Below are 12,747 nucleotides of genomic sequence, written 5' to 3' on the forward strand. Positions count from 1 at the left end.
ATGGAGAGCGGTCGCTGTTGCCATGGGGACCGGGAGGGGGCGGGCACCTCGGGGCAAGGGGGCCGGGCTCTGGGGCGGCCCCGCCTCCCGCAGCAAGATGGCGGCGGGCTGGGGGCTGCGGCGGGGCCTGGGGCTGGTGCTGCTGCGGGGCCCGCGGGGGGCCCGGGGCCTCGGCACCGCCGTGAGTGCGGGGGGGCAGAGGTGGGGAGCGGGGGGGCAGAGGTGGGGAGCGGGGGCAGAGGGAATTGGGGGGCAGAAGGGAGCGGGGGGGCAGAGGTGGGGAGCGGGGGCAGAGGGAATTGGGGGGCAGAAGGGAGCGGGGGGCAGAAGGGAGCGGGGGGCAGAGGGAATTGGGGGGCAGAAGGGAGCGGGAGGGCAGAGGTGGGGAGCAGGGGGCAGAGGGAATTGGGGGGCAGAAGGGAGCAGGGGGGCAGAGGGAATTGGGGGGCAGAGGGAATTGGGGGCAGAAGGGAGCGGGGGGCCAGAGGTGGGGAGTGGGGGGCAGAGGGAATTGGGGGCAGAGGTGGGGAGCGGGGGCAGAAGGGGGGGGGCAGAGGTGGGGAGCGGGGGCAGAGGGAATTGGGGGGCAGAAGGAAGCGTGGGGGCAGAGGTGGGGAGCGGGGGCAGAGGGAATTGGGGGGCAGAAGGGAGCGGGGGGCAGAAGGGAGTGGGAGGCAGAGGTGGGGAGCGGGGGGCAGAGGGAATTGGGGGGCAGAAGGGAGCGGGAGGGCAGAGGTGGGGAGCGGGGGCAGAGGGAATTGGGGGGCAGAAGGGAGCGGGGGGGCAGAGGTGGGGAGCGGGGGCAGAGGGAATTGGGGGGCAGAAGGGAGCGGGGGGCAGAAGGGAGTGGGAGGCAGAGGTGGGGAGCGGGGGGCAGAGGGAATTGGGGGGCAGAAGGGAGCGGGAGGGCAGAGGTGGGGAGCAGGGGGCAGAGGGAATTGGGGGGCAGAAGGGAGCAGGGGGGCAGAGGGAATTGGGGGGCAGAGGGAATTGGGGGCAGAAGGGAGCGGGGGGCCAGAGGTGGGGAGTGGGGGGCAGAGGGAATTGGGGGCAGAGGTGGGGAGCGGGGGCAGAAGGGGGGGGGCAGAGGTGGGGAGCGGGGGCAGAGGGAATTGGGGGGCAGAAGGGAGCGGGAGGGCAGAGATGGGGAGCGGGGGCAGAGGGAATTGGGGGGCAGAAGGGAGTGGGAGGCAGAGGTGGGGAGCAGGGGGCAGAGGGAATTGGGGGGCAGAAGGGAGCGGGAGGGCAGAGGTGGGGAGCAGGGGGCAGAGGGAATTGGGGGGCAGAAGGGAGCAGGGGGGCAGAGGGAATTGGGGGGCAGAGGGAATTGGGGGCAGAAGGGAGCGGGGGGCCAGAGGTGGGGAGTGGGGGGCAGAGGGAATTGGGGGCAGAGGTGGGGAGCGGGGGCAGAAGGGAGGGGGGGGCAGAGGTGGGGAGCGGGGGCAGAGGGAATTGGGGGGCAGAAGGGAGCGGGAGGGCAGAGATGGGGAGCGGGGGCAGAGGGAATTGGGAGGCAGAGGTGGGGAGCGGGGGGGCAGAGATGGGGAGCGGGGGCAGAGGGAATTGGGGGGCAGAGGTGGGGAGTGGGGGCAGAAGGGAGTGGGGGGCAGAGGTGGGGACCGGGGGCAGAGGGAATTGGGGGGCAGAAGGGAGCGGGGCGCAGAGGTGGGGGGTGGGGGCAGAGGTGGGGGGCGGGGGCAGAGGGAATTGGGGGGCAGAAGGGAGCGGGAGGGCAGAGATGGGGAGCGGGGGCAGAGGGAATTGGGAGGCAGAGGTGGGGAGCGGGGGGGCAGAGATGGGGAGCGGGGGCAGAGGGAATTGGGGGGCAGAGGTGGGGAGCGGGGGGCAGAAGGGAGTGGGGGGCAGAGGTGGGGAGCGGGGGGCAGAGGGAATTGGGGGCAGAAGGGAGCGGGGGAGCAGAGGTGGGGAGCGGGGGGGCAGAAGGGAGCAGGGGGGCAGAGGTGGAGAGCGGAGGGCAGAGGGAATTGGGGGGCAGAGGTGGAGAGCGGGGGGCAGAGGGAATTGGGGGCAGAGGTGGGGAGCGGGGGCAGAAGGGAGCGGGGGGGCAGAGGTGGGGAGCGGGGGCAGAGGGAATTGGGAGGCAGAGATGGGGAGCGGGGGCAGAGGGAATTGGGGGGGCAGAGGTGGGGAGTGGGGGGCAGAAGGGAGCGGGGGGGCAGAGGTGGGGAGCGGGGGGCAGAGGCAATTGGGGGGCAGAGGTGAGGAGCGGGGGGCAGAGGGACTTGGGGGCAGAAGGGAGCGGGGGCAGAGGGAATTGGGGGGCAGGGGTGGGGAGCACGGGGGCAAAGGTGGGGAGCAGGGGGCAGAGGTGGGGAGCGGGGGGGCAGAAGGGAGCAGGGGGGCAGAGGTGGAGAGCGGGGGGCAGAGGAAATTGGGGGGCAGAGGTGGGGAGCGGGGGGCAGAGGGAATTGGGGGGCAGAAGGGAGCGGGGGGGCAGAGGTGGGGAGCGGGGGCAGAGGGAATTGGGGGGCAGAAGGGAGCGGGGGGGCAGAGGTGGGGAGCGGGGGCAGAGGGAATTGGGGGGTAGAAGGGAGCGGGGGGCAGAGGTGGGGAGCAGGGGGGGCTGGGCCCTGATCCTGCCCTTGGGGGAGGGGGGACCCCGGGCCCTGCACGCAGCTCCGAGGGCGGGATCGGCCCCTACCCCTGGGCCGGGGGGTTAGTGTCCGTGGAGTCCCTGGCGGCGGGGGGCGCTCAGGACGTCTGGTTTCCCTGGGCCGGCCTGGCCGGGGCGCCTGGGCCGGTGCCTGGAGCACAGGGGTCTAAACTGGGTTCCCGGGGCCCGCTCCCAGCCCCGTCCCTTGTTCCCCACGTGCCGCCGTGCCCAGTGCCTCAGTTTCCCCATTTCAAACAGGGAGGCTCGTGCTGGCCTGGAGGGGCAGGACGAGCCCATTAGGGTTAATCTATTAAAGCACCGGGTGCCCCCCTCCCCGTCCATGGGGCAGCTCATACGGGGAGGGGGACATGGGGAGTTCACCCCCCGTTGTAATCCCTGGAAGAGACTCGCGGCTGGGTCTGGGGGGGGTCTTCGCGGCTGGGCCCGGGGTGGGGATGTTGACGGGCCAGGTTATAGTTTCCTGACGGTTCGCTCGGCCGTGAATGGTCCATTCTGGGGGGTGTAAGGGAAGTGGGCCCGGAGCCCGTGTCAAACGCCATCTTTACGTTGGCAAGGGCGTGTTGAGATCAGGGAGACAAGGGGGGTGCGGTGATACCTCTTACGGGCCCAGCGTCTGGTGCTGGGAGGGGCGTTTTCCGGGCTCCCCGGGGCCCAGCCCTGCAGAGGGGCTCAGTGTGGCTCCCCACTGGGCACTCTCACCCCCCGCAGCTGGTCCGATAACCGCTCTTTCCTTTGGGCCGGGTTTCTCACCGGGCGCGCTCTGGTCATGCTCTCGCATAGACGGGTGTTGACAGCTGGCCCGAGTGGGCCGGCTTTCAATGTCAGTCCCTGCTTCTCGTGGCCTTGAACTAACATAAACAAGGGCATGGTGTTTGTTCAGTCTAACCTGCCCCCAGCCCTGGATCTAAGCGCAAACAAATTTAATCAGCTGTTAAAACAGGGCTCGGGGGCCTGGCGAAGAGAACGAAAATCCCAGGCCTCCTAAAATAACCTTGCCGGGCTCCCCGCCCGCCATGCACCTGCCTTGGAGAGTCGTGTGTGGCCAAAGTGAAGGGCGCCCCAAATTGATTCATGGAGGAAACTTTAAAAAGCTGCAGGATTCGTAGATGGGCCAGCTGCCAGCCTCTCCTTGGCTTCCTTCGGCTGTAGCTAGCTGGGAAAGGGGCATCCGTGTCGTTAATATCTGCTTGATTACACCCCTGCTGTGAGTCCACCCAGCTGTGTATGCAGCAGTTCAAGATTTGCTAAGCTTATAAACCCAGGGGCAGGGACTGTCTCTTTGTTCTGCGTTTGTGCAGCGCCTGGCGCCTGTGGGGCTGGCCCACGGCTGGGGCTACCCGGTGCTGCTGCAATACAAAGAATAAATCGTAATCATTTAATCAACTTCGCTGGCAAAGCCCTGAGCGCACCCAACCCGGCAACACGTCCCTACAAGCGCGGGGCCCCGCTGGCTACGTGTCACTCCCATGGTGCTCCATGGACACGTGGGGGAGACATGTCAGAGTGCTGCTCTCCCACCTCACCTGCACCCTGTCCTCCCCCCAGCATGTACTCCGGCAGCAGCAGGAGTTCACCTCCCTGGAGGAGAAGCCGCAGTTTCCCGGAGCCTCGGCCGACTTTGTGGACAAGCTGGATTTTATCCAGCCCAACGCGATCTCTGGGATCCCCATCTACCGGGTCATGGACCGGCAGGGACAGATCATTAACCCGGACGAAGATCCTCATGTGAGCGCGAGACGCTGGCAGGATCTGCGGGGGGTGGAGCCCAGGTCCCATCTCCTCCACCCCACCCCGTGCAGGATCGTCCTCTGGGCTGTCCCCCACAGCTGGACACATGGCAGGGGCAGGATGCACCTAGTCTGTCCCCCGGGGCTCTGCCCGGTGTCGTGTCAAAACACTGCTCTCCTGTCCCTGTTCCCCTGCATTTCACCCTGTTGCTTCCCACCCCTCGCTACCTCCCTGTGTGGGCTGGACCCTGGAAAGTCTGCTGGCTGTTGTCGTGTCCCCTTGTGACGGATCCACGCACCAGAGCAGCGCCTCCTGCTGGCCATTTCAGGGATTAGCTCTCTCTCATCCTCTGGCCGTGCCACCAGGGGGAGGGGTCACCAGGGTCCACCCACTACTCCGGGTCCTGGCCCAGGGATCCTGTAGCTAGCAGCCTCCTGCTTAACTTCTCCACCAGAGCTGTTTCAGTTCTCCGCGGCCCCAGCACCTTCCTCGCCCTCCTCCCCGGGCCTCCAGCCCGCACGTCCCAGCAGCCAGGAGCGCCCTCTCCTTCCCCTGGTCCCTGCCAGCAGCTGCTCTGTCCAAGGAGCTACCTCCCTGCAGCCGCCGGCTTTCAGCAGCGACTGCCCCTGCTGCCCTGCCCCTCCCTTTTATGTCAGCCCGCTGGGCCCTGACTGGCTGCTCCGTGAAGCCTGTCTCTGATTGGCTGCGCCCTACGTGGCCTCCCTAGGCTGTTTTAACCCCTTCCCTGCCAGCCTGGGGCGAACACCCCATCCCACCCCCAATCGACCTGGCTGGTGCGGCCACAGTAACCGAGCACCTGACACACGGGCCCGAACCATTGCGGCTTCTCCCAGGCATGGGCTCGCCTAGCCCCCAGGCTCCATCGCTGAGTCGGGATCGCCAGTAACGATCCCGGCGCTGGGAGCCGCAGCCCCGAGCCGTCCCCCTTGCCCGGTGCGGCAGGCCCCGCGCTGACCCGGCTCCTCGCCCTCTTCCGCCGCAGCTCTCGCAGGAGCAGGTGCTGAAGTTCTACAAGACCATGACGCTGCTCAACACGATGGACCGGATCCTGTATGAGTCACAGAGGCAGGTGTGTCGGCCGGGGGCTGCGCGGCGCGTGCGGGGGGCGCTGGGATGGCGGAGGAGGCGGGGGGGAGGACCCCGGCAGCTCTGACCCAGTCTCCTGTCGGACGCTCCTGGTAACACACCCCAGAGTGACCTTGCTCACAGCTGCGTCACGTTGCCGACTCCTCCAGGGTGTGACCCCTGTAGGCCCCCACTCCTTGTCGGCAGGCCCCACCCAGCCAGGCCCCAGTCTGGAGTTTTGCCTTTGATTTCGCCTTCTGACCTGAGGTACTCTGCACTTGTCTTCATCGAGGTTCTCCGTCCGTCGTAGGATTTTTAGTGTCTTTTAGGGTGATTAGCTCGCGGCAACTTTAATTTACCACAGCACAGAGCTGGGAGCCAGGACTCCTGGGTTCTATCCTCAGCTCCGGGAGGGGAGCAGGGTCTAGTGGTTAGAGAAGGGGGGCTGGGAGCCAGGACTCCTGGGTTCTATTCCTGTCTCTGCTTCTGACCCTGTGTCCCCCCTCAAGGCAGTTCCCTTCTCCGTGCCTCTGTTTCCCCACAATGATGAGGACAGTGGCCTGTGTGCACCCCTCACACTGCATCCCCACGGTTACTAACGCCATGTTCCTTTTCCAGGGCAGGATCTCCTTCTACATGACCAACTACGGGGAGGAGGGGACGCACGTGGGCAGCGCCGCGGCACTGGATGACACAGACGTGGTGTTCGGGCAGTACCGGGAAGCAGGTGAGGGCGAATCAGTCTGGGTTTAATGCGCCCCCCTCCACCCCGTCACTCCTCCCTGCCCCTGCGCCCGGCCTGCGGGGCGGGGCCGTTCCATGGAGTGGTCACTAGGGGGCAGCGCAAAGCAGCCTCACGGCCATGCTGGGACAGGCAACCTGCCCGCAGGGCAGCACCCGGACATGTCCCACCTGGGCTCCCGGGGACGCCAGGCTAAAGCCCAGCAGGGCAGGTCTGTGGCTGATTTCCAGCCCCTCCCATGTTGTGCAGTGGGCCTGATCCCAGGGGCAGCGGTGCCGTGGGTGGAGATCCAGGGCAGGGCAGCGCCGGGGTGGGGGACCGGGGCTGCCCCCGACCCCGCCTCCCTGCTGTAACCCGGCGGCGGTTCTGTCGGCCCCAGGTGTGCTGATGTACCGGGGTTACCCCCTGGACCTGTTCATGGCCCAGTGCTACGGCAACACCAGCGACACCGGCAAAGGGCGCCAGATGCCGGTGCACTACGGCTGCAGAGACCGGCACTTCGTCACCATCTCGTCCCCGCTGGCCACGCAGATCCCCCAAGGTGAGGCCCTCGGGGTGCTGGGGCCTTGAAACCCTCGGGTGCCCCAGCAGGCTGTGGGGACAGCAGCCACCTCCCAAAGGGACTGTGGGAAAATCCTGACCCACAGCCCCCTGCCAGCGCAGCCCTGGACTCCCCCCCAGCTCTGCCGGTGCCCCTCACTCCCAACCCGCAGCCCCCTGCCCCCCCCCAGCTCTGCCGGTGCCCCTCACTCCCAACCCGCAGCCCCCTGCCCCCCCCCAGCTCTGCCGGTGCCCCTCACTGCCAACCCGCAGCCCCCTGCCCCCCCCCCAGTTCTGCCGGTGCCCCTCACTCCCAACCCGCAGCCCCCTGCCCCCCCAGCTCTGCCGGTGCCCCTCACTCCCAACCCGCAGCCCCCTGCCCCCCAGCTCTGCCGGTGCTCCTCACTCCCAACCCGCAGCCCCCTGCCCTCCCAGTTCTGCCGGTGCCCCTCACACTCCCAACCCGCAGCCCCCTGCCCCCCCAGCTCTGCTGGTGCCCCTCACTCCCAACCCGCAGCCCCCTGCCCCCCCAGCTCTGCCGGTGCCCCTCACTCCCAACCCGCAGCCCCCTGCTACCCCAGTCCTGGGCTCCCGCCCCCACTTTGCCGGTGCCCCTCACTCCCGACCCGCAGCCCTGCTAGCCCAGCCCTGGCAGACACACAGCCAGCTGTCTGCCAACCAGTTCTGCATGACGGACACTCCTCAGCCTGACCCCACAGCCCACTCCCCGGGCTCCCCCCCGGCCCCCACCTCCTTGGTGCCTGTTGATCCCAATCCACAGCCCCTCCTACTTGAGGCCTGAGCCTCGACAGGGCCCGGGGGCAGAGCCCTGCCCTGCTGGCTGGCCGGGGGCGAGGGAGGCTCTGGGCCAAGGCTGCCAACTCGTCTCCCCGGCGCCCTGCTGGGGACCGTGCCCTAACCCCTCCCCCGCGCTCTGTGCCCACAGCCGTGGGGGTCGCCTACACCTTCAAGCGGGACAATGCCAGCCGGGCCGTGATCTGCTACTTCGGGGAGGGCGCGGCCAGCGAGGGCGACGCCCACGCCGGCTTCAACTTCGCCGCCACCCTGGAGTGCCCCATCCTCTTCTTCTGCCGCAACAACGGCTACGCCATCTCCACGCCCACCTCGGAGCAGTACCGCGGCGACGGCATCGGTGCGGGCCCAGGCCTGGGGGGAGCTGGCTGGGGGGCGGCACTGGGGCAAGAGGGGGGTCAGAGATCCAACCACCCGCCAGATTGCTCAGTCTCAGCCCAGTCTCCAGGGGTCCCCAGGCACACACTTGGGGAGCAGACCAGTCGCCCACCCTCCCGTGAGAGCCGGAACCCGCTGTCCAGCTGCCCAGCCCCGGGGCACGACCTCTTCCGACTCCTCTGGCTGCCCCCCTCCGGAGACACGTGGCCGTTGGGACACCTGTTGCCCTGTAACACGCCCCTGCGATGCCCCTCGCTCACTCACCCTTCGTGGGGGGTCCTGGCCTCCCCAGCGGCAGCACCCCCCTTCTGACTTCCTGGTCTCCTGCGCCAGATGGCTCCAGCTCCCTTACCAGGGGCGAACCCCGCGCTCCGTTCTCCTGCGGGGGAGGGCGGCCCTGTGTGTCAGGCGATGCTATGGGAACAGCTGGGCACTTTGAGTCAACGACCCGCTTGGGCGATTGCTTTGCCACCAGCCTGTGGCATGTCGGCCCGGCTCCTGGGTGGGGTTTGCAGCCAGAGGGCCCGGGATCTCCCCCAGCACCCCTGCAGTGCGCAGAGCCCCCCCGTTCCGCATGGCTGCCGCGGGGCTTGGGGTTGGCAGGAGGGAGCACTGGGGGCGGACGGATGGGGAATCCGAGGAGGGGCTGGGGGTTGATGATGGGCTGTTCGGGGCAGGGGGTGGGCTCAGGGTTGGCTGGATGGAGCACTGGGGGCGGACGGGTGGGGAATCCGAGGAAGGGCTGGGGGTTGATGATGGGCAGGGGGGGTTTGGTGGCAGGGCGTGGGGCTCGGGGTTGACTGGAGGGAGCACTGGGGGCGGGTGGGGAATCTGAGGGAGGGGCTGGGGGTTTGATGGGCAGGGGGCTGTTCGGGGCAGGGCGTGAGATCGGGCAGGGGGCTGGCCCCAGGGCTCAGAGCGTGACCGGCGGCATCTCTCCGCCCCCAGCGGCCCGTGGCCCCGGCTACGGGATCATGTCCATCCGCGTGGACGGGAACGACGTCTTCGCCGTGTACAACGCCACGCGGGAGGCCCGGCGCCGGGCCATCGCCGAGAACCAGCCCTTCCTCATCGAGGCCATGACCTACAGGTGGGGCAGGGGGCAGAGTGCGGGGGGGTGGGGGGGCGGGGCGGCAGGGCTCACGCCTTCATCCTCCTCCTCCCCCAGGATCGGGCACCACAGCAACAAGTGACGACAGCTCGGCCTATCGCTCGGTGGACGAGGTGAACTACTGGGACAAGCAGGATCACCCCATCTCCCGCCTGCATCACTACCTGCAGGGCCGGGGCTGGTGGGACGAGGAGCAGGAGAAGAGCTGGAGGAAGAAATCCCGCAAGAGGGTGAGTGAGGGGTCCCCCCCGCCCAGGACCCCTTAGCCCTGGCTGCCCATGGGGCTTGGCCAGCACCCGGTGGGGTGGGGGGGGCTGCCCCACCAGCTGGGAGCCCACCGAGGGCTGGGAAGAGATGGCAGGGGAGAGCGGACTCCACTCCTTGCTGGGCCCGAGCCAGCACCCTGGAGGTTAAGGGCAGGGGAAGGAGGGGGTAGGTTGGGAGCCAGGACTCCTGGGTTCTCTCCCTGGCTCTGGGAGGGGAGTGGGGTCTAGTGAGTAGAGTGGGGGGGGGGGAGGAGGCAGGGACTCCTGGGTCCTGCCTGGCTCAGGGAGGGAGCGGGAGGGGCCTAGTGAGCAGAGCAGGGGGCTGGGAGCCAGGACACCTGGGTCCTGCCCTGCTCGGAGAGGGGGCAGCGCCTAGTGGGCGGAGCAGGGGGCTGGGAACCAGGACACCGGGTCCTGCCCGGCTCGGGGAGGGAGCAGGAGGGGCCCAGTGGGCAGAGCAGGGGGCTGGGAGCCAGGACACCGGGTCCTGCCCGGCTCGGGGAGGGAGCAGGAGGGGCCTAGTGGGCGGGAGCAGGGGGCTGGGAGCCAGGACACCGGGTCCTGCCCGGCTCGGGGAGGGAGCAGGAGGGGCCCAGTGGGCGGAGCAGGGGGCTGGGAGCCAGGACACCGGGTCCTGCCCGGCTCGGGGAGGGAGCAGGAGGGGCCTAGTGGGCGGAGCAGAGGGCTGGGAGCCAGGACACCGGGTCCTGCCCGGCTCGGGGAGGGGGCAGGGCCCAGTGGGCGGAGCAGGGGGCTGGGAGCCAGGACACCGGGTCCTGCCCGGCTCGGGGAGGGGGCGGGGCCCAGTGGGGCGGAGCAGGGGCTGGCTAACACTGCCCCCCCCCCGGCCAGGTCATGGAGGGCCTTTGAGGCAGGCGGAGCGGAAGCTGAAGCCCGGCCCCCGCACCTGTTCTCGGACGTGTACCATGAGATGCCCCCGCACCTGCAGAAGCAGCAGGAGGCGCTGGTGCGGCACCTCCAGCTGTATGGCGACCACTACCCCCTGGAGCACTTCGAGAAGTGAGGCCGTTGCTGACCCCCGCCCCTCCTGCCTCGGTTTCCCCTGGCTGCGCTGTTGCCGGGGCGGGCACACGGCCACTGGGGCAGCGGCCTGGCGCCAGGGGAAGGTCCTAGCTCAGACAGTGCCGCCCCCGGCTTAGATTAGCGCCTGGGCCTCGCCTTGGCTGCTTAGGGAGAGCTTGTCCCTGGGGCCAGCGGGCAGCTGCCCCCGGGCCCCGAGCATCAGGCTGGGGCAGGGAGCCGCTTCGCTGGAGGGGGTGGGCACGGTATCTCGGCTGCGGCCGGCTGATGCCGGGAGAGCGGCACCATCTACCCCCGCCCCAGGGGCCAGTGTCTGCCTGCCCGCCAGCCGCAGGGACTCACTGTGCCCCCCCTGGGCTCCAGGGGGCTACTTTGCTGTGGGGTGGGGGGGCAGGGTATTTTAGTGCAATCTCATAAATCAGCCTCTGGTTCTGCTTTCTAGGCTCGGGAGAACGGTGCGGGGTTGAACCATGGTTCCCCGGGAGTCAGCCAGGCGGAGCCGGTCCCTCGCCGGTCAGCCCCCAGGTGCCTGGCTCTGTTAAATGTAGGCTAGGCAGTTGCTGTTACACTGGCGGGCCGGGAAATCTGGCTCTGCCGTGGAGCCACAGGCCCCTGGGGCCTGGCTGTACCGGTGGGGGGGTCAATAAACTCTCTGTGCACTAATGTCTCCGCGTCCCCTCGTACCTGGGCAGCCGGGTCCCTCGCTGGCCTCAGCCTCTGGGCTGGTGTGGGGGGAGTTCCCGACCCACCAGCCGGCCCAGGGAAGTCGAGTCTCCTGGCTGGGGTTAGCAGGCGGTTTGTGGTGGGACACGTGGGGGCAGGTGGCTGGGGTTACAGGTAGCAGGAGCCCGGGGCTGTGCCTCCCAGAGTGGGAGCGTCTGCTGCCGGCACCAGGGAGGAGGGAGCGTATCTGAGCCCGGCTGCCTGCCCGCAGGGGTGCCCCAGGCCGAGGGTACCAGCCCCCCAGGAAGAAGCAGGGGTTAAAGGGCCAGCACCGGGCCCCCCCTGCCAGCTGGATAGAGGCTGCACTGCTGTGACGAAGCGGGACTGTTCTTAATGTTTCCTCTGAATAGTGTGGGGGTACCTCAGTTTCCCCTAGGCAGATCTTAAGTATCTAGGGGGTGGGATAAGGGTGTATGATCGTTGCAGAGCCCTAGAGGGCAGGTGTGTGCAGGGGTCTGGACACAGAGAATGGCCGACACCCTGTTTCCTGGCCACTGGTGGCCTGGGCCCTTCCCCCCTGCAAGGTGAGAGCTAAAGGGCTGGAGAACAAACGAATCCGGTGACCTCCTGGCCCGGGAAAGGGACAAAGCCCAGAGGAGGAGGGGCTGGAGAGAGTCAGTTTGGGGCTTCATAGGAAGCTGTTCCAGAGCATCACCCGCCTTCCCCCCCACCCCAACCTCCGTCCATCCGCCCCCCCCGACCCCTCCGTCCATCCGCCCCTCCCGCCTTCCCTGTCATCTAATAAACTTCTGTTAGACGACAGGAACATGGTCTAACGCAGAACTTGTAGGTGCAGAGAACTTTGGGGGGCAGGGAGCCAGACAACCACGTCTGCCCTTCACTCCATGTCCCAGCCAGCCCCAAACTGACCCCCCTCCAGCCCCTGCTCCTCTGGGCTTTGTCCCTGTCCCGGGCCAGGAGGGCACCTGATTCCTTTGTTCTCCAGCCCTTCAGCTCTCACCTTGCAGGGGACAGAGTGTAACCACCAGTGGCAGCCTCCAGGGGGCGCTAGCATTGGGGTGAGGCTGACACAGCCAGGGCACGAGGGGAAGGTTTGCCCTGTGCCCAAGCGCCGGGCTGGGGCCCCGTGAGACTAGTTCACACCAGGGGCCAGCAGCCAGACCTGCCCCTGCAACCACAGGTTCCACCTCCTCCCGACCCGCAGCCCCCGCCAGCCCAGCCCTGGCTCCCCCCCCAGCTCTGCCGATGCCCCTTGCTCCCGACCCGCAGCCCCCGCCAGCCCAGCTCTGGGCCTCCCCCCCCCCCCCCCGGCTCTGCCGCTCTCCCCGCTCCCGACCTGCAGCCCCCACCAGCCCAGCTCTGGGCCCCCCCGCCCCGGCTCTGCCGCTGCCCCCCGCTCCCGACCTGCAGCCCCCCACCAGCCCAGCTCTGGGCCCCCCCGCCCCGGCTCTGCCGCTGCCCCCCGCTCCCGACCTGCAGCCCCCACCAGCCCAGCTCTGGGCCCCCCCCCCCCCCCAGCTCTGCCGGTGCCCCCCGCTCCCGACCCGCAGCCCCCGCCAGCCCAGCCCTGGCCCCCCCCCCGGCTCTGCCGATGCCCCCCGCTCCCGACCTGCAGCCCTGGGTTCCCTCCACACCCAGGTCCGCTGCACTCAGAAGACGGAATTGCACAGAGCGGGGCTGGGTCGGGGAAGCGCCACTCGACTCGCACCCATGCCGAGCCACG

General features: G+C 68.7%; 1 protein-coding gene across 1 annotated transcript; it reads left to right on the forward strand.

Moving 5' to 3' along the window:
* The first annotated feature begins 57 nt into the window (after positions 1-57).
* Positions 58-11,003, forward strand: BCKDHA (branched chain keto acid dehydrogenase E1 subunit alpha). Its single transcript, XM_077840553.1, is given in 10 exon segments — positions 58-181; positions 4,181-4,360; positions 5,367-5,453; positions 6,068-6,176; positions 6,571-6,732; positions 7,678-7,884; positions 8,871-9,012; positions 9,091-9,106; positions 9,108-9,274; positions 10,161-11,003. Coding segments are annotated over 10 exon segments (1,317 nt in total). The 5' UTR covers positions 58-97; the 3' UTR covers positions 10,324-11,003.
* Positions 11,004-12,747: the final 1,744 nt, after the last annotated feature.

This window comes from Eretmochelys imbricata, chromosome 23 (assembly GCF_965152235.1).
Source record: "Eretmochelys imbricata isolate rEreImb1 chromosome 23, rEreImb1.hap1, whole genome shotgun sequence".
Taxonomy (NCBI): Eukaryota; Metazoa; Chordata; order Testudines; family Cheloniidae; genus Eretmochelys; species Eretmochelys imbricata.